At 46.8% G+C, this 24,190-nt stretch overlaps 2 protein-coding genes across 2 annotated transcripts in view; one reads left to right on the top strand and one right to left on the bottom strand.

Moving 5' to 3' along the window:
• Positions 1-19,294, bottom strand: part of RRP9 (ribosomal RNA processing 9, U3 small nucleolar RNA binding protein) — a gene marked incomplete at its 5' end in the record, with an annotated part of 32,463 nt that extends 13,169 nt beyond the window's left edge. Inside the window, one exon of the mRNA XM_082266240.1 lies at positions 19,148-19,294. Coding sequence (XP_082122366.1) covers positions 19,148-19,294 — 147 coding nt within the window. The remainder of the gene's footprint in view (positions 1-19,147) is intronic.
• PARP3 (poly(ADP-ribose) polymerase family member 3) overlaps positions 7-24,190 on the top strand; it is a 45,622-nt gene continuing 21,438 nt past the window's right edge. The window contains exon 1 of the mRNA XM_082265454.1: positions 7-44. The gene's annotated coding sequence lies outside the window, so the exon portion shown is untranslated. The remainder of the gene's footprint in view (positions 45-24,190) is intronic.

Here is a 24,190-nt window from a genome sequence, read left to right as displayed (position 1 = left end):
GACCGTCCTCCACACTCCAGGGAGAGTCGCCGACAGCCGGAGCGGTAAGTACTGTACAATCTTATACTTATATGGCCTGGGGGGTGTCATTGCTGTAGAACTACAAGTCTCAGCAATCCCCTCAGGACTTGTATCTTGGTAGCAGACATTGGGTGACATGGATGATGAGACCTGTAGAATGACATGAACATGCAAAGTGCATAGACCCAGAGCAACCTAACCTGGCCTGCTGGGACTTGTAGTTCTGCAGCAGTGGTGGGAATTTCATGTAGGTGTAAACCTGGTCACTGCAATCTCATATAAAGATTTGTCATTTTCAATTTATAGTTTACTCTGCAGCCTTTATTAATATAATCCCTGGTGATCCTGCCATGAAGTGTTCAGGGACTTCCTGTCATAGGGTGACAACGCTCTGCCCCCGTCTCCCAATTGTGCTCCTGTGTTGTCACCCTGTCACAGCATACTTGCCAACTGTCCCTTTTTTCCTGGGACAGTCCCTGCAAATAGGAGCCTGTCCCGGGTAATTTATATTGTCCCTGGAAGCGCCTGTTAATCGGCTGCCCATAAATGTTACGCAGAAGTAGTGCAGCTGAATGGGAGAATTATTCCAACTCTGCTACTTTGGCCTTAAGTTTGAAATTCTCTTTTTAATTACCTGTAATTCTCTCTTTATTGAGTAAACTCTATAATCTGATAAGTAGGCGAGATTAATTATGCAGAGTGGGCGGAGCTTTAGGGAAGTGGGTGTGGTAATTGATAGCTGTGCTGCAAAGTGTCCCTGGACATTTTTTTAAATGTTAGCAACTATGTCACACGAGCTTCTGGTGGGAAATGTAGCTTATTATGCAGGCATACTGTCACCAGCACGAGTCCACCCTGATCTCTGGAGCGCACAGAGACATTAAGTGGCTGCAAAGAGGCTACAGGGGATCAGCAGCACTGAGATGTCCTAGGATAACAGGTACTTCCTGTTATAGGGTGACAACGCTCTGCCCCCGCCTCCCAATTGTGCTCCTGAGTTGTCACCCTGTCACACGAGCTTCTGGTGGGAAATGTAGCTTATTATGCAGGCATACTGTCACCAGCACAAGTCCACCCTGATCAGGGCCGGGACAAGGGGTGGGCAGGAGGAACAGCTGCCCTTGGCACTGTGGTATTATGTGAGGTGGAAGGGGGGGGGGGTACCAAAAGGGGTTTGGGGGGGGGATTTGTGTTGAGAAGGGGAATTTGGGAGGCGGCAGGGGGTAACAACTGTTCTAGGAGGGCAAATTTGGAGAGGGGTTCTAGGAATGGTGATTTTGGGGGTAATTTATGTTGGGAAGGGGGATGGGGAAAAGGATTAGTGCCAGGAGGGGGGATTTGGGAGGGGGATTAGTGCCAGGAGGGGGGATTTGGGGATATGTGCTATAAAAGTAATATGGTAAAGGGGAAATATTCTTTTTTGGAGGGGGATTTGTGCTAGTAAGAATGATTGGGGGTTTTTGTGCTAAAAGGGGAAATTTGTGTGTGTGTGTGGGGGGGGGGGGGGGTGGGGGACAGGAATTTGTGCTGGAAGGGGGGAAATTTGGAGGGGGGGGGGATTTGTGCTTGGAGAGGAAATTTGAGGGGTAGAGGATTTGTGCTAGAAGGGGATTTTTTTTTAATTATTTTGCACAGGGGGGGGGGGATTTGTGCTGGGGGGCATTTAGGAGGAGAGAGGATTTGAGCTGGGGGGATTGGGGGGGGGGCAAAGATTTGTGCTGAGAGGGGCGATTTCAGCAGGGGGCGGATTTGTACTGGGAGGAGGGGGATTGGTGCTTCTTTTTTTTGGGGGGGGGGGGGGATTTTTGCTGACACATAATGCTCATACCTTGTCCCGACACTGACTCTGATCACTGGAGCGCACAGAGACATTAAGTGGCTGCAAAGAGGCTACAGGGGATCAGCAGCACTGAGATGGACTTCCTGTTATAGGGTGACAACGCTCTGCTGCCGTCTCCCAATTGTGCTCCTGTGTTGTCACCCTGTAAAAAGCACTTCTGGTGGAGAATGATGCTCATTATGCAGGAAAGCTGTCACCAGCAGAAGTCCACCATGAGCACCGCAGTGCATGTAGACAGGAAGTGGCTGCAAATAGGCTACAGGAGATCAGCCACAATGAGATGTCTTAGGATAACAGGTACTTCCTGTTATAGGGTGACGACGCTCTGCCCCCTTCTTCCAGTTGTGCTCCTGTGTTGTCACCCTGACACGCTGGCTTCTGGTGGAGAATAAAGCCTATTATACAGGAAAGCCCTCACCAGCAGAAGTCCACCAGGAGCACCGCAATGCATGTAGAGAGGAAGTGGCTGCAAAGAGGCTACAGGGGATCAGCAACACTGAGATGTTATAGGAAGTCAATGCTCTTTCCTGTCTCCCTGTGGTGTTTCTGTGTTGTCACCGTGTCACACAGGCTTCCATTGGTGACTACAAGCCCAATTTGCAAAGACGTGGCCCCCTTGTTGTCACCATCAGGAAAACCTCCCTGAGAAATGCCGTGCAACCATTGCTGGAGTGCATGGAGACAGGAAGTGGCTGCAAAGAGGCCGCATGAGATCAGCATCACAGTCGTGTTATAAGGTAAAGGGCACTTCCTGTTATAGGGTGACAACACTCTGTCCCTGTTGCCAAATTCTGCTCCTGTGTTGTCACCCTGTCATATGGAATTCCTATGGGGACTACAAGGCTGTTTCGGCATGCATTACTACACAAGGCATCAGTGCCAGGACAGGGTCATCTACAGCCCAGGGCAAACTGCATCCCCCCCCCCCCCCCCCCAAGATATATGAGCATTATGTGTCAGCAAAAATCTCCCTCAAAATCACTGAGCACTAATCTGCAAGCTTACCCCCAAAGCATAAATTTCCCCTCCTCCCTGCTGAAATCTCCCTCTCAGCACAAATCTTTGCCCCCCCCCCACCCCAAAAAATCCTGTACCTCTATAATGTACCCTCTACACATCTACTCTCCCCACTTCAAATCCCCTTTCCTAGTACAAATCCCCCCTCCTAGCATGGACCTTCCCCCCCTCCCAACACAATCCCCCTAAATCACCTCTCCTAGCACTCCCCCCTCAAATTTCCCCAACTAGAACAATACATACCCCCTGCCGCCCCCAAATTCTCCCTCCTAGTACAAATCCCCTTTCCTAGTACAAATCCCCTTTCCTAGTACAAATCCCCCCTCCTAGTACAAATCCCCCCCTCCTAGCACAAATCCCCCCTCCTAGTACAAATCCCCTTTCCTAGTACAAATCCCCCCTCCTAGCACAAATCCCCCCCTCCTAGCACAAATCCCCTTTCCTAGTACAAATCCCCCCTCCTAGTACAAATCCCCCCTCCTAGTACAAATCCCCCCTCCTAGTACAAATCCCCTTTCCTAGTACAAATCCCCCCTCCTAGTACAAATCCCCTCTCCTAGTACAAATCCCCCCTCCTAGTACAAATCCCCCCTCCTAGTACAAATCCCCCCTCCTAGTACAAATCCCCCCTCCTAGTACAAATCCCCCCTCCTAGTACAAATCCCCTTTCCTAGTACAAATCCCCCCTCCTAGTACAAATCCCCTTTCCTAGTACAAATCCCCTTTCCTAGTACAAATCCCCCCTCCTAGTACAAATCCCCCTTCCCTAGTACAAATCCCCTTTCCGAGTACAAATCCCCCCTCCTAGTACAAATCCCCTTTCCTAGTACAAATCCCCTTTCCTAGTACAAATCCCCTCTCCTAGTACAAATCCCCCCTCCTCCTAGTACAAATCCCCCCTCCTAGTACAAATCCCCTTTCCTAGTACAAATCCCCCCTCCTAGTACAAATCCCCCCTCCTAGTACAAATCCCCTTTCCTAGTACAAATCCCCTTTCCTAGTACAAATCTCCCTTCTAGTACAAATCCCCTTTCCTAGTACAAATCCCCTTTCCTAGTACAAATCCCCCCTCCTCCTAGTACAAATCCCCCCTCCTAGTACAAATCCCCTTTCCTAGTACAAATCCCCCCTCCTAGTACAAATCCCCCCTCCTAGTACAAATCCCCTTTCCTAGTACAAATCCCCTTTCCTAGTACAAATCCCCTTTCCTAGTACAAATCCCCTTTCCTAGTACAAATCTCCCTTCTAGTACAAATCCCCTTTCCTAGTACAAATCCCCTTTCCTAGTACAAATACCCCCTCTTAGTACAAATCCCCTTTCCTAGCACAAATCCCCCCTCCTAGTACAAATCCCCCCTCCTAGCACAAATCCCCCCTCCTAGTACAAATCCCCCCTCCTAGCACAAATCCCCCCCTCCTAGCACAAATCCCCCCTCCTAGTACAAATCCCCCCTCCTAGTACAAATCCCCTTTCCTAATACAAATCCCCTTTCCTAATACAAATCCCCCCTCTTAGTACAAATCCCCTTTCCTAATACAAATCTCCTTTCCTAGTACAAATCTCCTTTCCTAGTACAAATCCCCCCTCCTAGTACAAATCCCCCCTCCTGGAATGGATCTCCCCCCCCCCCCCCATCCCCCATCCCAACACAATCCCCCTAAATCACTGCTCTTAGCACTCCCCCCTCAAATTTCCCCAACTCGAACAATACATACCCCCTGCAGCCCCCCCCCCCAAATTCCCCCCTCCAACACAAATCCCTTTGCCCCCCCCCATCTCATTGTGGTGCCCCTCCACCTCACATGATACCACAGCTTCCCCTCCTGCCCACCCCTTGTCCCTGCCCCGCACGGCATGGTCCACTGTTGTCACCATCACTGCAGTGCATGTAGAGAGGAAGTGGCTGCAAAGAGGACGCAGAAGAGCAGCAGCACAGATGCAGAACAAAAGGCGTTCTTCAGCCAAGCAGATGCCAGCCTGATGTGCAGCCCTACAGAGTGTGACAGGACGTGCTGGGACTTGTAGTTCCATGGCCAACCACTGAAGACTCAAAAATGAAAGTGCGTTCTTCTAGGGAGCTCTAGCAATGCGATTCCTCCTCTGAAATGTCTCGGCCGCCTCCACCCGGGGCCCCGGGGGCCCCCACTCCACATTCTGGGCATTAGGCCTGAAATGAGGCCTCTCTTCCTAAGAGGGTCTGGGCAGGCAGCTGGCAGAGTCAGAGGTGGGGATTCTCCGAGTGTAAAGTCCGACAAACTGACTCATCGCTTCCCCCACCAGCTCTGACTCATAGCGGCCAATCATATTGTGTGCATGTGTGGATCTGCTGCTGCTGCAGAACTACAAGTCCCAGCATAACCTGGACAGCTGCAGGTGGCAAATGACTGCATTAGAGACTGACGGGGGATGGGGCTTCATTCATTCATTCATTCATTGGGGGGGGGGGGGGGATTTAACCACTTGAGGACCGCACCATGCAGATATACTGTGGCAGGGCGGCCCTCCTGTGCGAACCGATGTACCTGTATGTTGGCTCGTGGTCTGGGTCTGTGGCGCGCTACCAGCGACCCCCGCTCCCACTGTGATTGGACACAGCACAAGCCAATCAGCAGGTCCAGAATGCTCGATGTCCACCAGGACCCACCGATCATTCGGAGGAGAGGCAGAACAGCGGTCTGTCACAGAGGAAGATGGAAACCTTGTGTTTCTGCTCAGCAGGAACACAGATCTCTGTCTTTCCCCCCCAGTTAAGCACCTCCCCCACACAGTTAGTAAGCACTCCCAGTTAACCCTTTGATGGCCCCTGATGTTAACCCCTTCCCTGCCAGTGTCAATAGTACAGTTACAGTGCATTTTTTTTTTTAGCACTGATTACTGTATTTATGTCAAAGTGTCAGTTAGTGTCAGATTTGTTTGCCACAATATCGCAGTCCTGCTAAAAATCGCTGCCATTAATAGTAAAAAAAAAAAACAAACAATATTTTTCACTTTCTGCTATATAACATTAATAAAAAAAAAATGTAAAAATCAAAATTTTTCATCCTTTTAGGCCAATTTGTTTTCTGCTACATATTTTCGGTAAAAAAAAAAAAAAAAATCGCAATAAACATATTTTGATCGATTTGCGCAAAAGTTATCGCGTCTACTAACTATGCTTTAAAATAAAAAAAAAAGTGTTTAATTCCACCATAGACAGGAAGTGATGTCATGACATCGCTGCGGTCCTCCAAGATCATAGAGGTGATCAAAGACGATCTGGTCTTTCCTCCCCTCTGTGACCAGCTGCACGAACTGACGGATCGTTTCCCGGGCTTTCCGGTAGGATCGGTAAGCCCAAGAAACACCAGCGAGCAGTGATGGAGGAGGGGGGGGTGACCCCTCCCCCATTTCTAAAAGAGATCCAGTGGCTAATCAGCCACTTGGATCACTTTTATGAGAAAGAGAATTGCTGACTGAAAGAAAAATATCGGGGTGACTGCTGTCGATTGATAGCTTTATCCATAACCTTGGTAATTTACTTCAAAGCCGCAACACAGCCCATGTATTTCAATGTAAGCATTTCAAATCTATGCAACCTAAAGTCGCAGCGACTTTAAAAAGGTTTCTGCACTGCTTTGCTGCGACTTGGGTGCCGCAGACTACAGTGCAAACTCTCAAAAGTTGCATCTTAACGCTATCAATGTGACAGTTGTGCAACAGTCAAAAGCCAAAGTTGCACCCAAAGTTGGAATCACTTTGGAATCACAAGTGTGAATGGAGCCTAAAAGTAGGAGCAGCGTCTGTGTCTGTGCAGCTGCTTCTTCCTAATTGACATGAATGGGACTTCCTGCCTGAGGCTGTATGGAGAACCTGTGCATCCCTGTGGGGGTAACGCTGTAGCACACGCTATATGACGGAGGCCTGAAATCCAGCCAAAGACGCACAGCTCTGTTTGCTGGACATATGAGTGGCTGCATGGCCAGATCCAGGGGGGTGCTGGATTGGGGTGGTTTCAGTTGCTCCTCCCTTCCCCTGCTTACCCCTGTCCTCTGACCTGCTGACTCATGTCTTAGGCTCTGCTGACCCCTGGACACTGCCCCACCAATTCAAGTGCACTCCCCTACTGACCCCTGCACACTGCCCTACCCATTCCAATACACTCCTCTGCTGACCCCTGTACACTGTCCTACTGAATCCAGTACACTCCCCTACTGACCGATGTACACTGCCCCACCGATTCCAGTACACTGCCCTGCTGACCCCTGCACACTGCCCTGCTAACCCCTGTACACTGCCCTACTTATTCCAGTGCACTCCCCTGCTGACCCCTGTACACTCCCCTACTGATTCCAGTACACTCCCCTGCTGACCCCCCATCCTTTGCCCTGCTAACCCCTGTACACTTCCATACTGATTCCAGTACACTCCCCTGCTGACCCCCCATACACTGCCCTACAAACTGCTGACCCCTGTAGACTACCCTACGACCCCCCTGTACCGATTCCAGTACACTCCTCTATTGACCCCTGTACACTGCCCCACCGATTCCAGTACACTCTCCTACTGACCCCTGTAAACTGCCCTACCGATTCCAGTACACACCCCTACTGACCCCTGTAAACTGCCCTACTGACCCCTGTACACTGCCCTACCGATTCCAGTACACACCCCTACTGACCCCTGTAAACTGCCCTACTGACCCCTGTACACTGCCCTACCGATTCCAGTACACACCCCTACTGACCCCTGTAAACTGCCCTACTGACCCCTGTACACTGCCCTACCGATTCCAGTACACACCCCTACTGACCCCTGTACACTGCCCTACCGATTCCAGTACACACCCCTACTGACCCCTGTAAACTGCCCTACCGATTCCAGTACACACCCCTACTGACCCCTGTAAACTGCCCTACCGATTCCAGTACACACCCCTACTGACCCCTGTAAACTGCCCTACCGATTCCAGTACACACCCCTACTGACCCCTGTAAACTGCCCTACTGACCCCTGTACACTGCCCTACCGATTCCAGTGCACTCTGCTGCTGACCCCCCCCACCCTTCGCCCTGCTGACCCCCTGTACCCTGCCCTGATGACCTTCCATCTTCTGCCCTCCTGCCATTTTTCTGCACCCCCACATTATCCAGACTTGATCCAGCCTGAGTTCTTGTGTGATCAGTGTGACGATCCCATTGGCCGTTATCTCTGACGGTGGCGTCATACCACCTGAGAAGCGCTCAGCCGTGATTGCCATTTGGGTCCAGTGGGCTCTGAACTCATCCTGGCATTCATATCTGTACCAAATCTGACTGTTAATAACGCTACAGACTCTCACATCCGTCACAGGAAATTCTGAAAAGTGAGCTGGAAGGTACCGCACATCGAGTCACTTCCCTTAAATCACTCACAATTGTTCTTTGTATGAATCATCCAATTCCAATCTGTACTGTATATCCCAATCTTACACAATTGATTGTTCCTGAAATGTATCCCTCACACACGGGAGGTACTGCGGATGTCTTCATCACAGAGACTTTCTCTCAATGAGCATTGAACTGTCAGAGGTGCAGAATGAGAGATTGCAACAGGAAACTGATGTGCTAAATTGTGTCAAAAAAGTCTCACATGGTAACAAATGATCTGCGATGTCGCTGTGACCGGAGATTAGGAGACACAAAATGGTGAAGTTGCATAGGCGCATCTCTGGTGACTATAAGGTCCAAAACTATACAGTTCTGAATGGGACATGGTGACATGACAAGACGATGGGAAAGACCACAGGACCTGGGGGACATGATAGGACAAGAGGAAGGACCGCAGGATGTGGGGACATGATAGGACAATGGGAAAGACCACAGGACCTGGGGGACATGATAGGACAAGAGGAAGGACCGCAGGATGTGGGGACATGATAGGACAATGGGAAGGACCGCAGGATGTGGGGACATGATAGGACAATGGGAAGGACCGCAGGGTGTGGGGACATGATAGGACAATGGGAAGGACCGCAGGATGTGGGGACATGATAGGACAATGGGAAGGACCGCAGGGTGTGGGGACATGATAGGACAATGGGAAGGACCGCAGGATGTGGGAACATGATAGGACAATGGGAAGGACGTCAGGATGTGGGGACATGATAGGACAATGGGAAGGACGTCAGGATGTGGGGACATGATAGGACAATGGGAAGGACGTCAGGATGTGGGGACATGATAGGACAATGGGAAGGACATCAGGATGTGGGGACATGATAGGACAATGGGAAGGACGTCAGGATGTGGGGACATGAAAGGACAATGGGAAGGACGTCAGGATGTGGGGGCATGATAGGACAATGGGAAGGACCGCAGGATGTGGGGACATGAAAGGACAATGGGAAGGACGTCAGGATGTGGGGACATGAAAGGACAATGGGAAGGACGTCAGGATGTGGAGACATGATAGGACAATAGGAAGGACCGCAGGATGTGGGGACATGAAAGGACAATGGGAAGGACGTCAGGATGTGGGGACATGATAGGACAATGGGAAGGACGTCAGGATGTGGGGACATGATAGGACAATGGGAAGGACCGCAGGATGTGGGGACATGATAGGACAATGGGAAGAACCGCAGGATGTGGGGACATGATAGGACAATGGGAAGGACGTCAGGATGTGGGGACATGATAGGACAATGGGAAGGACGTCAGGATGTGGAGACATGATAGGACAATGGGAAGGACCGCAGGATGTGGGGACATGAAAGGACAATGGGAAGGACATCAGGATGTGGGGACATGAAAGGACAATGGGAAGGACGTCAGGATGTGGGGACATGATAGGAAAATGGGAAGGACAACAGGATGTGGGGACATGATAGGACAATGGGAAGGACGTCAGGATGTGTGGACATGATAGGACAATGGGAAGGACGTCAGGATGTGGAGACATGATAGGACAATGGGAAGGATGTCAGGATGTTGGGACATGATAGGACAATGGGAAGGACGTCAGGATGTGGAGACATGATAGGACAATGGGAAGGACCGCAGGATGTGGGGACATGAAAGGACAATGGGAAGGACGTCAGGATGTGGGGACATGAAAGGACAATGGGAAGGACCGCAGGATGTGGGGACATGAAAGGACAATGGGAAGGACGTCAGGATGTGGGGACATGAAAGGACAATGGGAAGGATGTCAGGATGTTGGGACATGATAGGAAAATGGGAAGGATGTCAGAATGTGGAGACATGATAGGACAATGGGAAGGACCGCAGGATGTGGAGACATGATACAGTCAGGTCCATAAATATTGGGTCATCGACACAATTCTAATCTTTCTGGCTCTATACATCACCACAATGGATTTGAAATGAAACAAACAAGATGTGCTTTAACTGCAGACTTTCAGCTTTAATTTGAGGGTATTTACATCCAAATCAGGTGAACGGTGTAGGAATTACAACAGTTTGTATATGTGCCTCCCACTTTTTAAGGGACCAAAAGTAATGGGACAGATTTAACAATCATAAATCAAACTTTCACTTTTTAATCCTTGGTTGCAAATCCTTTGCAGTCAATTACAGCCTGAAGTCTGGAACGCATAAATATCACCAGACGCTGGGTTTCATCCCTGGTGATGCTCTGCCAGGCCTCTACTGCAACTGTCTTCAGTTCCTGCTTGTTCTTGGGGCATTTTCCCTTCAGTTTTGTCTTCAGCAAGTGAAATGCATGCTCAATCGGATTCAGGTCAGGTGATTGACTTGGCCATTGCATAACATTCCACTTCTTTCCCTTAAACTCTTTTGGTTGCTTTTGCAGTATGCTTCGGGTCATTGTCCATCTGCACTGTGAAGCGCCATCCAATGAGTTCTGAAGCATTTGGCTGAATATGAGCAGATAATATTCCCCGAAACACTTCAGAATTCATCCTGCTGCTTTTGTCAGCAGTCACATTATCAATAAATACAAGAGAACCAGTTCCATTGGCAGCCATACATGCCCACACCATGACACTACCACCACCATGCTTCACTGATGAGGTGGTATGCTTTGGATCATGAGCAGTTCCTTTCCTTCTCCATACTCTTCTCTTCCCATCACTCTGGTACAAGTTGATCTTGGTCTCATCTGTCCATAGGATGTTGTTCCAGAACTGTGAAGGCTTTTTTAGATGTTGTTTGGCAAACTCTAATCTGGCCTTCCTGTTTTTGAGGCTCACCAATGGTTTACATCTTGTGGTGAACCCTCTGTATTCACTCTGGTGAAGTCTTCTCTTGATTGTTGACTTTGACACACATACACCTACCTCCTGGAGAGTGATCTTGATCTGGCCAACTGTTGTGAAGGTGACAGACATACACCTACCTCCTGGAGAGTGATCTTGATCTGGCCAACTGTTGTGAAGGTGACAGACATACACCTACCTCCTGGAGAGTGATCTTGATCTGGCCAACTGTTGTGAAGGTGACACACATACACCTACCTCCTGGAGAGTGATCTTGATCTGGCCAACTGTTGTGAAGGGTGTTTTCTTCACCAGGGAAAGAATTCTTCGGTCATCCACCACAGTTGTTTTCCGTGGTCTTCCGGGTCTTTTGGTGTTGCTGAGCTCACCGGTGCGTTCTTTCTTTTTAAGGATGTTCCAAACAGTTGATTTGGCCACACCTAATGTTTTTGCTATCTCTCTGATGGGTTTGTTTTGTTTTTTCAGCCTAATGATGGCTTGCTTCACTGATAGTGACAGCTCTTTGGATCTCATATTGAGAGTTGACAGCAACAGATTCCAAATGCAAATAGCACACTTGAAATGAACTCTGGACCTTCTATCTGCTCCTTGTAAATGGTATAATGAGGGAATAACACACACCTGGCCATGGAACAGCTGAGCAGCCAATTGTCCCATTACATTTGGTCAAGCTGGGGAGGAAAGTGCTAGATGATACTGGACGATCCCCAGCCAGGAAATGAGGCAGAGCTCTATCTGACTTGCTGCAGCCTCACTTTATGAGAAGCTCACAGTGTGCAGTGAAATCAGAGGAAGTAATTTCAGTCCAGGAGAGGAGCCGGTACAACTGTGCTTGACTGAAGGGGGGGCCGGAGGGAAGATTTAAATGTATGCAGAGATGAATACACGGACTATGAATGCTGATTTGTGTGTTGTATAATGGCAGCCAACACACTCTTGGACAGTGTGTGATGTAGAAGGTTGTTTTGCATGCTGTGACAGGTGGCTGCGGAGTGACGCGTCCCACCGGTATAGAGAAAGAAAACATCAGCTGACACGTATCCATAGATTCCTCATAGACGCTCCATCAAATGTCAGCCACAACCAGACATTCAGCTAATATTCACTATGACCTCACAGGCATAAGTGGAACAAGGATGAGAATAGGGGAGGGCCGGGTGACAGGAGGGTGATGGGAGGGGGGACCGTATGACAGGAGGGGGGCATGTAACAGGAGGGCGGGACCGGGTGACAGGAGGGGGGTATGTGACAGGAGGGGGGACCGGGTGACAAGAGGGGGGGGGGCATGTGACAGGAGGGGGAGACTGGGTGACAAGAGGGGGGGCATGTGACAGGAGGGGGGCCATGTGACAGGAGGGGGTGGGTGGCAAGAGGGGAAGACCGGTTGACATGAGGGTGACGGGAGGGGGGACAGGAGGGGAGACCATATGACAGGAGGGAGGTGGGTGACAAGAGGGGAAGACCGGTTGACAGGAGGGTGACGGGAGGGGGGACCGTGTGACAGGAGGGTGACAGGAGGGGGGACCAGGTGACAAGAGGGGGGTGCAGGGTGACAGGACGGGGGGACTGTGTGACAGGAGGGTGACAGGAGGGGGGCCATATGATAGGAGGGGGGGCATATGATAGGAGGGGGGCATATGACAGAAGGGGGAGGGCATGTGATAGAAGGGTGACAGAAGGGGGGGGGGACCAGGGAACCGGAGGGTGACAGGAGGGAGGATCAGGTGAAAGGGGGGTGACAGGAGAGGGGACTGGGTGACAGGAGAGGGGGGCTATATGACAGGAGGGAGGGCCCTATGGCAGGAGAGGGACAGGAGGGGGGACTGTGCGCCAGGAGGGTGACAGGAGTGGGAGGCAGTGTGATGGAGGGGGGGGGGGCGTGTGGCAAGAGAAGGAGGGCAGTGTGACAGGGGGGGAGCAGTGTGAAGGCCATGTTTTGAAGCCTGTCAGCTGATTAAAGTTTTGCCATTGAAGACGTCATCGGTGTGACATGTCCTCAGTGCGCTGTTGCGCATAATGCGCTGATGCTCCTTGCCATGCATTATGGCACACTGTAACACAGGTGCATTGTGCATGGGGAGGGGGGAGAGCATTGCTGCGTGGTGTAGTAATGTGCGTGTCACTGCAAAGCAGATGTGTAAATGGGCCCTTAAAGAAGACCCCGTATCAGATATACTTTTCATGTTTGGTGCAGCATGCTCGGTAATGCATTGATGTGACCCTTCCAGGTATCTATTACCTCTCATAGAGATAATTGTACTCTTCCCCACCCTCTTTCCCAATGCCCTCATCTGATTTTTTCTGCAGATGGACGTCGCCATCTTTGTTCAGGCTTCATCCAGGGTCACCTTCTACTCCCTGGATTTAGATGCCGGCTCAGAGATGATGCAATCATGTAAATGTCTGATACTGATCAGCCCCTGCTACAGTCCCTCACCTTGCTGCCAAATTACAATGTACAGTCTAATCACTGCTGGGGGAGGGGAGACTGAGGAAATGCTTCCTCCAGCCTGCAGCAGACTGATGACATAATCTAAGCCTAAGCAAAATCGCTGACTGGAGCTCAAGGATGTTTTTTTAATGATAAACTATGGAGCTTTCCTATATATGATATATATCAATCAGGGCCGTCTTTAACACAGGGCAAAAGGGGCAGCTGCCCTGGATCCAGTCAATGTTGTGGGGCCCAAAGCAGCTGCCCCTTTAGCCCGTACTGCCTGCAAATAGTTAATAAGTGGTTTTGGGAGGGCCAAAGAAAATATTTGCCCAGGGTCCAATCAATATTAACCACTTTACCTCCAGTCACATTGCTGCTACTGCAGCAATGTGGCTCGTTCCCGTCCAGCGACGTAGACCTACGTCGCTGGATTCCTCCCCCTGTAGGCGGCGCGCTCCCGCTGTTTTCAGTCACAGCGGGAGTCGGGCCAGGGGAGGAGCAGCGGCGATTGCCGCCGCTCTTCCCCGATCGCCGGGGAATCGAGTGAGGATCTCCTAAGTGACAGGGAGTGACATAGCTGAACATCCGATCTGTCCCTGTGTCACTCAGTCACCTCCCCCCCCACACGTCAGTAAGCACCAGGCATACATTAACCCCTCCCTCTCCAATAAAATTAACCCCTTCCCTGCCAGTGTCATTTTTACAGTGACAGTGCATATTTATAGCACTGATTACTGCAGTAATGTCACTGGTACCCCCAAAAGTGTCAAAAATGTCAGTCAAGGGTCCGATCTGTCTGCCGCAATGTCGCAGTCCCACAAAAAAAATCGCAGATCGCCGCCATTACGCGTTAAAAAAAAAAACACCAAAAATGACAGAAATCTTTCCCGTAGTTAGTAAACGCAATAACTTTTGCGCAAACCAATCAAAATACGCTTATCCTGATTTTTTTTACCAAACATAGGTAGCAGAAAACAAATTGGCCAAAAATTTAAAAAAAATTAGATTTTTACATTTTTTTGGGGGGGGGGGGGGGGAATTTCATATAAAAAAATGTTAAAAATATTGTTATTTTCTCAAAATAAGCGCTCTTTTTTTGTTTATAGCGCAAAAAGTAAAAATCGCACAGGTGATCAAATACCACCAAAAAAAATCTCTGTTTGTGGGAAAAAAAGGACGTAAATTTTGTTTGGGTACGGCGTCGCATGACCGCGCAATTGTCAGTTAAAGTTGCACAGCGCCGAATCGCATAAAGTGGCCTGGACGTAAGACAGCAAAATCCTCCGGTGGTAAAGTGGTTAAAGACGGCCCTATATATAATTTATTTATATATATATATATATTTTTTTTTTCCCTAAATATGATACAGTTGCTGTACATTGTGATATTTTAGGAATTTATTCATGGAGACAATACTAACAAGTCCTCTTTATTACATACTTTTAGAAATGCCCCTATTAGTTAAAGGTAAATTATTATTATTATTGGGTAACCAGCTGATAGTGACCAGTGAAAATGTTATAGACTTACATAGGAGGAAAAAAAAAGACACATTCTATTTCAACCAATAGAAAAATAAATAAAAAATGAAGACAGTAAAAAAAAAAAAATATTAATTAATAAAAAAATCATATCAATAATAAAAATATTAATTATAATATACATAAAATACATGTATATATAATAAATCAATAAAAATACATCCTTGTGATGTTGGTTGGCTGGGCCACCTCCAACGTGCTCCCACGACCACAGGTGAGAGATCAGGGGAGTGGTTGGGGGATCTCTACACTATTGCATTTTTGTATGCATATTATATACTTGTATGTTGTGGTTTGATACTGTACTGACATGCTAGTGTTTGCTTTTTTTTTCTTCTCATATGTCCTTTTGCTTGTTATGTTTATTTGCAAAAACCTAATAAAAATGTATTGACATAAAAAAAAAAAATACATCCTTATTATGATGAAGATACATAGAAATAAAAACATAAAAATAAATTATTCATAGTAATATTATAAATAAAGATACATAGATAAGTAAAAATAAAAAATATATAAATACATAAATTTAAGTCCTCCGTATACAGAATATATATATACAGTTGATCTAATGGAAAGCTGTTTTTGGTGAAAAACAAACTATGAAGAGAGAAACGCAACACGAGAGCAAACAAACTGATACAAGTCTAGCAATACCTTTTATGATACAATGAATGAATGGAACAATGAGTATATATATATATTTAGTGAGTGAGGTCAGAGTTCAGTGATTGGACTCTGCGAGGTGTGGAGGGGTGTAGGAAGAGATAAGAGGTCATGTGATCTCTATAGCGGTAGTAGAGGAGGAGTATATTTGTATTGTCAGTAATAAATATGTAGGAGAGGGGTGAAGGTTCTTCCTCTGATAAGCTTTCCATCCTTCCTTCCTGTGAGGGATTAGGAATGGGGATGATGCAAGAGGGTTTGCTTTGTGACAGATTCTCTTTAAGGGCTCTTTCACACGGGCGGTCCGATCAGATCCGCCTGTCAGTTTTTTAGGCGGATCTGATCGGATCCTCCATGCAGCTCTATGGGGCAGCGGGTGTCAGCGGAGACACCTCCGCTGACACCCGCTGCCATCCGCATCCGATCCTGTGCTGAAATCTGGACGGATGGAAACCCTATTTTTCCATCCGTTCAGTAATCGGAGCGGAGCGGATCTGATGAGAGCGGACAAGCGGTCCGCTCTCCTCCGATCCCCCATAGAGGGCAGCGGGTGCTGAGACACCTCCCTCTCCGCTCTGCAAGCGGAGACAGAGCTGTCACCCGCCCGGCTCAGCGGGGATCGCGGATCGATCCCCGCTGAGCAACACGGATCCGCCTGCGGAGGCGGACCGTGTGAAAGAAGCCTAAGGCTGGTTGAATCTCAGTATAGTGAAAAACCTGCCAACTGCAAAATGAAGTTAAAAAAATCCTTGTTCCATTTTTGTCACCTTTGATCCATGTAGGATGTGCTGGAAAAACAATTCTGATCCATGGATCCCAACCTACAGAACGTGTATATATATATATATAACACACACACACACGTATATATATACCCATAGGGAGCCGCACTTGTACCCGCACAGGCTTGTAGTGTGACCATGTAACCACGCAGAGAAGTAACTAGAACCTTAAGTGCCCCGGTGCAAGAAATCCTGGTGGGCACCCCGGACCCCTTGCCGGGGCCCTTCCCTTCAAGCCTGGGGCTCTTCCCACTGATCCTGGGGCCCTTTACTGTCGTTGTGGGGCCCTTTATTACAGTCCCGCAGCGGGACCCTTTCACAAGTTCTGCAGTGGGCCCCCTTCCTGCCATCTTGGGGCCTCCCCACGGTGGTGGAATGCCAGGGCCCGGTCACAAGTGTGACCTTTGTGATCCTGGAAGTTCACCCACTGGTGTCAGTAGTTTTTATTTTGTATTGTATTCTTTTTTATCATTTTATTTTTTTACAATGTCACTGACTATGACTCTGTCCATTCAGAAAAGGAAGGAGCTGGTAAAGAATACAGAGGAACCAATCTCCTCCATTTTCCTCCTGCAGCTACAGGAGGAAAAAGGAGGACAGAGATTTCTCTACATGCCGCCCCCGCCGCCCCTCCTATCCAGGTGTACAGGGGAGCCACACAGGCCCCCCCTGGAGAATTGGGTCTGGTTGTAATTGCAACCCCTGCAACCCTTGTAGTTACGCCCCTGTAACCACATTTTACCTCCATTGCATAGAAGTCCCAATCATGGAGATAGCACACCATTCATTTCCTATTCAATCCATAAAGAGATACAAAATAACAGCAATGGATTGGAGCCTCACATGATAAAAAGAGCAAAGAATGCTTGAAATCGTTACTTTGTTTGTCTTTATGAACTGAAAAAAATAAATAAGTGGTAACTTCTTGTTTGGGATTCATATCTGTATATACAACAATCAGCCCTAACATTATGACCACCCAACTAATTCTGAGTAGGCCCTCGTTTCTCCACCAAAACAGCCTGACCCATTGAAGCATGGACTCCTCTAGACCTGTGAAGGGATGCTGCGATATCCGGCACCAAGCCATCAGTAGCAGATCCTTTAACCACTTGCCGACCGGTCACGTTGACCGTACTGCGGCAAAGTGGCTCGTTATCGTCCAGCGACATAGACCTACGTCACTGGACTCCTCCCCTTGTGGGCGGCGCGTGCGCGCCGCCGGAGGCTCGCTCCCGCTGTATTCAGACACAGCGGGAGTCGGGCCAGGGGAGGAGAGGCGGTGATCCCCGCTGCTCTTCCCCGATCGTCGGGGATCGAGTGAGGAGATCCGCCCGCTTGTGTAAACAAAGTGGGCGGATCTCCTAAGTGACAGGCAGGGACAGATTACAGGGTTCAGCATAGCTCAACCTGCGATCTGTCCCTGTGTCACTCAGTCCCCTCCCCCCACACACGTCAGTAAGCACCAGGCATACATTAACCCCTTGATCACCAATAAAAGTTAACCCCTTCCCTGCCAGTGTCATTAGTACAGTAACAGTGCATATTTTTTAGCTCTGATTACTGTAGTAATGTCACTGGTCCCCCCCAAAAGTGTCAAAAATGTCAGTCAGGGGTCCGATCTGTCCGCCGCAATGTCGCAGTCCCAGAAAAAAAAAATCGCAGATCGCCGCCATTACTAGTTAAAAAATAAAACAATAAAAATTACATAAATTTCCTGTAGTTAGTAGCTGCGATAACTTTTGCGCAAACCAATCAAAATACGCTTATTGCGATTTTTTTTTACCAAAAATATGTAGCAGAAAACAAATTGGTCTAAAATGTTTAAAAAAAATTAGATTTTTACATTTTTTGGGGGGGAATTTCATATAAAAAAAATGTGAAAAATATTGTTACTTTTTTAAAATTGTCGCTCTTTTTTTGTTTATAGCGCAAAAAGTTAAAATCGCACAGGTGATCAAATACCACCAAAAGAAAGCTCTGTTTGTGGGAAAAAAAGGACGTCAATTTCATTTGGGTACAGCGTCGCACGACCACACAGCTGTCCGCTAAAATCATGAAGTGCCGAATCGCAAAATTGAGCCTGGTCTTTGAGCAGCCAAATCCTCCGGGGCTAAAGTGGTTAAAGTCACGCAGTGCCGAAGTAAGGCCTCTTTCACACGGAGCAGACCGTATTGCGATCCGCTCCGGCACTTTTTTTTTTTTTTTTTATGTGATCCGGTCCGTATGTCCACATATCATCCCATCCGTTTGCGGATGATATGCGGACATAGTGTAAGTCTATGGGCATTGTGGATGTCAGTGGATGACATCCGATTTTGCTTCCTTTCCATTTTTTAAACGGAGGAAAAATAGGGTCCTGTTCCGTTCCAAAAAATGGAACAGAACTGAAAGGACGCAAATCGGATGTCAGTGGATGGTCATCCGCAATCCCATTGACATTCATTATGTCCGTACATCACCCGCAAACGGATGGGGTGATATACGGACATACGGAGCGCCCGTGTCAAAGAGGCCTAAGTTGGGAGGTGAGGCCTCCATGGATCAGTCTTCTTCTTCCAGCACATCCCACAGGTGCTCAATAATTGAATTGAGATCGGAGCTTTTGGAGGTCAAGTCAACACCTGAAACTCGTTCTTGTGTTCAAACCATTCTTGAACAATTGGTGCAGCTTGGTAGGGCGCATTATCCTCCTTGCCATCAGGGAATATCATTTCTGTGAAGTTGAGTACTTGGCCAGGTAGGTGGGACGTGTTCAGTAACATCTCCATGAATGGCAGGAGCCAAGGTTTCCCAGCAGAACATTGCGCAAACCATCACGCTGCATCTGCCGACTTGTCTTTTTCCCACACCGTATCCTGGTGCCACCTCTTCCCCAGGTAAGTGACGCACCCGGCCATCCACATGATGTAAAAGAAAACGTGATTCATCAGACCAGGCCACCTTCTTCCATCGCTCGGTGCTCAAATTCTGAGGCTCACGTGCCCGTTGTAGGTTCCTTTGGCTGTAGACATGGGTCAGCATGGACACCCTGACCGGTCTGCAGCTACGTGGCCCCCATACACAGCAAACCGTAATGTCATTTTTTTTCTGCGTTCAACACCTCAACTTCAGGGACAACATGTTCACTTGCTGCCTAATATATGCCACTCCCTTTTAGATGCCATCGTAATCAATGTTATTTACTTTAAATGTCAGTGGTAATAACGTTATGGTTGATCAGTGTATAGAAATGGTTTAGTCCCGGTTCACACTGGTGCAGTGCGGGAAACCCTGCGATTCAGTGCCGGTTCCTGCATCGCACCAGAATAGCACAGTGGTTCACACTAAAAATCTGCAAATTGCTGGGGGTGCCAATTCAAAGTTAATGACACCCCAGATTCGTTTGCAGATCGCAGTGTGAACTGTGAAATGGTGCAGGAATTGGATTGCATAGGTGCGATCCGATTCCAGTGCCAACCAAAAAAAGGGTCCTGCACCATTTTGGCGCAAATGCAATGCGATTCCAGCCATATAGTTTTGCATGGCTGAAATCACATCGCATGTGATATGCAGTGCAAATCACATGTCATGTCTGCCATCGCACTAATGTGAACCGGCACTCGGGGCTCCATTCACACTCGGGGCTCCATTCACACTCGGGGCTCCATTCACACTCGGGGGTCCATTCACACTCGGGGGTCCATTCACACTCGGGCTCCATTCACACTGGGGCTCCATTCACACTTGTATGACTCCAAAGTTGCGCTGACTTTAGAGTTCAACTTTGGTGCAATTTTGACGCAAATGTGGATAGGTGCAACTTGCATACGACTTTGGCTTTGACCATTGATAATGGACAACTGTTGCACACAAGCTTCATTGTATAACATTCAGGTACAACTTTCATGCAACTTCTGAGGGTTAACATTGAAGCCTGTGGCCCTCAAGTTGCATGAAAGTCAGACCAAAGTAGTGCATGAACTTCTTTGAAATTGCTGCAACTTTAAGTCGTGCCTATATAAATGTTTATCATTGGAAAACATGGGGAACAACTTAACATGCAACTTTGATGTCTACAGATGGATAACAAGTCGCACAAGTCAGAGGCGTAACTAGAACCTTCAGGGCCCCGATGCAAGAAACCATGAAGGGCCCCCCTGGCCGGGGCCCTTCCCTTCAAGCCCGGGGCTCTTCCCACTAATCCTGGGGCTCTTTAATCTCATTGCATGGCCTTTTATTATGGTCCCGCATCAGGATCCTTTCACAAGTTCTGCAGTGGGCCCCCTTCCTGCAATCTTGGGGCCTCCCCACAGTGGTGAAATGCCAGGGCCCGGTCGCAAGTGTGACCTTTGAGATCCTAGAAGTTCACCCACTGGTTTGCTACCGGGCCCCCTGGAGCATGGGGCCCGGTAGCGATTGCAACCCCTGCAACCCCTGTAGTTACGCCCCTGGCACAAGTGTAACTGGAGCCTTAAGGCCCCTTTCACACTTGTAGGACTCCAAAGTTGCACCGACTTTGGAATACACCGACTTTGGATGGGTGCAATATGGGTACGACTTTGGCTTTGACCAGTTTAATGGACAACTGTTGCACACAAGTCGCATTGTATAACATTCAGGTATGACTTTCATGCAGCTTCTCAGGGTGGACATTGATGTTTATGACCCTCAAGTTGCATGAACTTCTTTTGAAGTTGCTGCAACTTTAAGTCATGCATATATGAATGGTTATCATAGGACAACATGGGGAACGACTTGTCCCGCAACTCTGATGTCCACAGTTGGATGACAAGTCGCACAAGTGTAACTGGAGCCTTAAGGCCCCTTTCACACTTGTACGACTCCAAGTTGCACCGACTTTGGAATGCATCTTTGGGTGGGTGCAATTTGGGTACAACTTTGGCTTTGACCAGTTTTAATGGACAACTGTTGCACACAAGTTGCATTGTACGACTTTCATGCAACTTTTGAGGGTGGACATTGAAGTTTATGGCCCTCAAGTTGCATGAAAATCAGACCAAAGGCATGAAATTCTTTTGAAGTTGCTGCAACTTTAGGTTGTGCATATATGAATGGTTATCATAGGAAAACATGTCCAACGACTGATGTCCAACGTTGCATGACAAGTTGCACAGGTGTGAAAGGGGCCTGAAAAAAACAAAAACAAACCAACAACTAGAATAAAATTAACCAAATACCATTACCATTCTCTGTTTGGTTATCCTTTACTCCTTCCCCAACCCCCAGACAGAATGGAGCCCACCAATCACCAGAGAGGTACACCTTCCAGAACTAGGGGCTCAGTGCTCCCGATCTTCCCTCCACCTTAATCCAGGCTGACCCCCCCATCCACTCTTTATTCCTTGTGAGCCACACACTTCTTCTAGTCTCTGACTGCCACCATGAGAGGCGGCTTCACATCACTGACCTACCTACCAGTTCAATTCAAAGAGGACCTGTCGCATCTCTAGAAAATGTTTCCAATCAGACCATGGCCTCCACATACATCCGGCCCTTGGTAGCAGCCTGGATGTACAATAAATAATCATACAGGTGGACTGCACTTATTGCAACGGCTTAGGAACAGGTTTTTCTGGTGTGACAGGAGGTGTATTGTTCTATAATCAATGCCCAGATAAACCTCACAATGGTTTTTTTTTTTTTTTAAAACTCGCACCGCGGTTTCTGTTACAGATATTTAAAGAATTTCTCCGGAGCTACAACGATAACAAACAGACATTTCTCTTCTGGTGTCAGGTGATGACATCTTGGCGTCAGTTATTATGACCGGTCACATGTGGGGAAAACGTCTTTTGGGCATTCTCTCCGTTGCCATAGCACTAAGAATAAAATTCCCCGGACACACCCAGAGAGCAAACAGCAAATCTAAATACAGAGAAAGACGCTCAAAACCGATCCACAAGATAAGAAATCCAATACTATCTATACTGGTATCTATCCAATACTATCCAATACTATCTATACAGGTATCTATCCAATACTATCTATACAGATATTTATCCAATACTATCTATACAGGTATCTATCCAATACTATCTATACACGTATCTATCCAATACTATCTATACACGTATCTATCCAATACTATCTATACAGGTATCTATCCAATACTATCTATACACGTATCTATCCAATACTATCTATACTGGTATCTATACTGGTATCTATCCAATACTATCTATACTGGTATCTATCCAATACTATCTATACAGGTATCTATCCAATACTATCTATACAGGTATCTATCCAATACTATCTATACTGGTATCTATCCAATACTATCTATACAGGTATCTATCCAATACTATCTATACAGGTATCTATCCAATACTATCTATACAGGTATCTATCCAATACTATCTATACAGGTATCTATCCAATACTATCTATACAGATATCTATCCAATACTATCTATACAGGTATCTATCCAATACTATCTATACAGGTATCTATACAGGTATCTATCCAATACTATCTATACAGGTATCTATCCAATACTATCTATACTGGTATCTATCCAATACTATCTATACAGATATTTATCCAATACTATCTATACAGGTATCTATCCAATAGTATCTATACAGGTATCTATCCAATACTATCTATCCAATACTATCTATACTGGTATCTATCCAATACTATCTATACATATATTTATCCAATACTATCTATACTGGTATCTATCCAATAGTATCTATACAGGTATCTATCCAATACTATCTATCCAATACTATCTATACTGGTATCTATCCAATACTATCTATACATATATTTATCCAATACTATCTATACTGGTATCTATCCAATAGTATCTATACAGGTATCTATCCAATACTATCTATCCAATACTATCTATACTGGTATCTATCCAATACTATCTATACATATATTTATCCAATACTATCTATACTGGTATCTATCCAGTGTTAATTTTGGCAGCAAATTTCAATTTAGTTTTAGTCTTAGTCTTAGGACTAAAATGGCATTTTAGTTTTAGTCCCATTTTAGTCTTCTGCAAGTGTTTTAGTTTTAGTCGTATTTAGCCGACTAAAACTCCAGTATATTTTAGTCGACTAAATGTCCTACATTTTAGTCGACTAAAACTCATTTTAGTCATCTATAATCTAATGGGTGTAGTTCAATTGTAATTTGTAATGCATTATTTAAGCATTTCTCTACAATTTCCAAACTCATTATATACTACTGCTGGTCCTGGAGTGAAAAATCTAATATGTTATTTATGGTACTAAGCTTTGAGCATGCAAATGTTAATTTTGGCAGAAAATTTCCATTTAGTTTTAGTTAATAGTCTTTTGACTAAAATGCCATTTTAGTTTTAGTCGTATTTTAGTCATCTGAATTATGTTAGTCGACGAAAACGTTTTATTCAGTTTTAGTCGACGAAATTAACACTGTATCTATCCAATACTATCTATACTGGTATCTATCCAATACTATCTATACAGATATCTATCCAATACTATCTATACAGGTATCTATCCAATACTATCTATACAGGTATCTATCCAATACTATCTATACAGGTATCTATCCAATACTATCTATACAGGTATCTATCCAATACTATCTATACTGGTATCTATACTGGTATCTATCCAATACTATCTATACTGGTATCTATCCAATACTATCTATACAG

Source organism: Pelophylax lessonae, assembly GCF_965119305.1.
Source record: "Pelophylax lessonae genome assembly, chromosome: 8".
Taxonomy (NCBI): Eukaryota; Metazoa; Chordata; class Amphibia; order Anura; family Ranidae; genus Pelophylax; species Pelophylax lessonae.
This window is presented reverse-complemented; position numbering and strand designations above follow the sequence as displayed.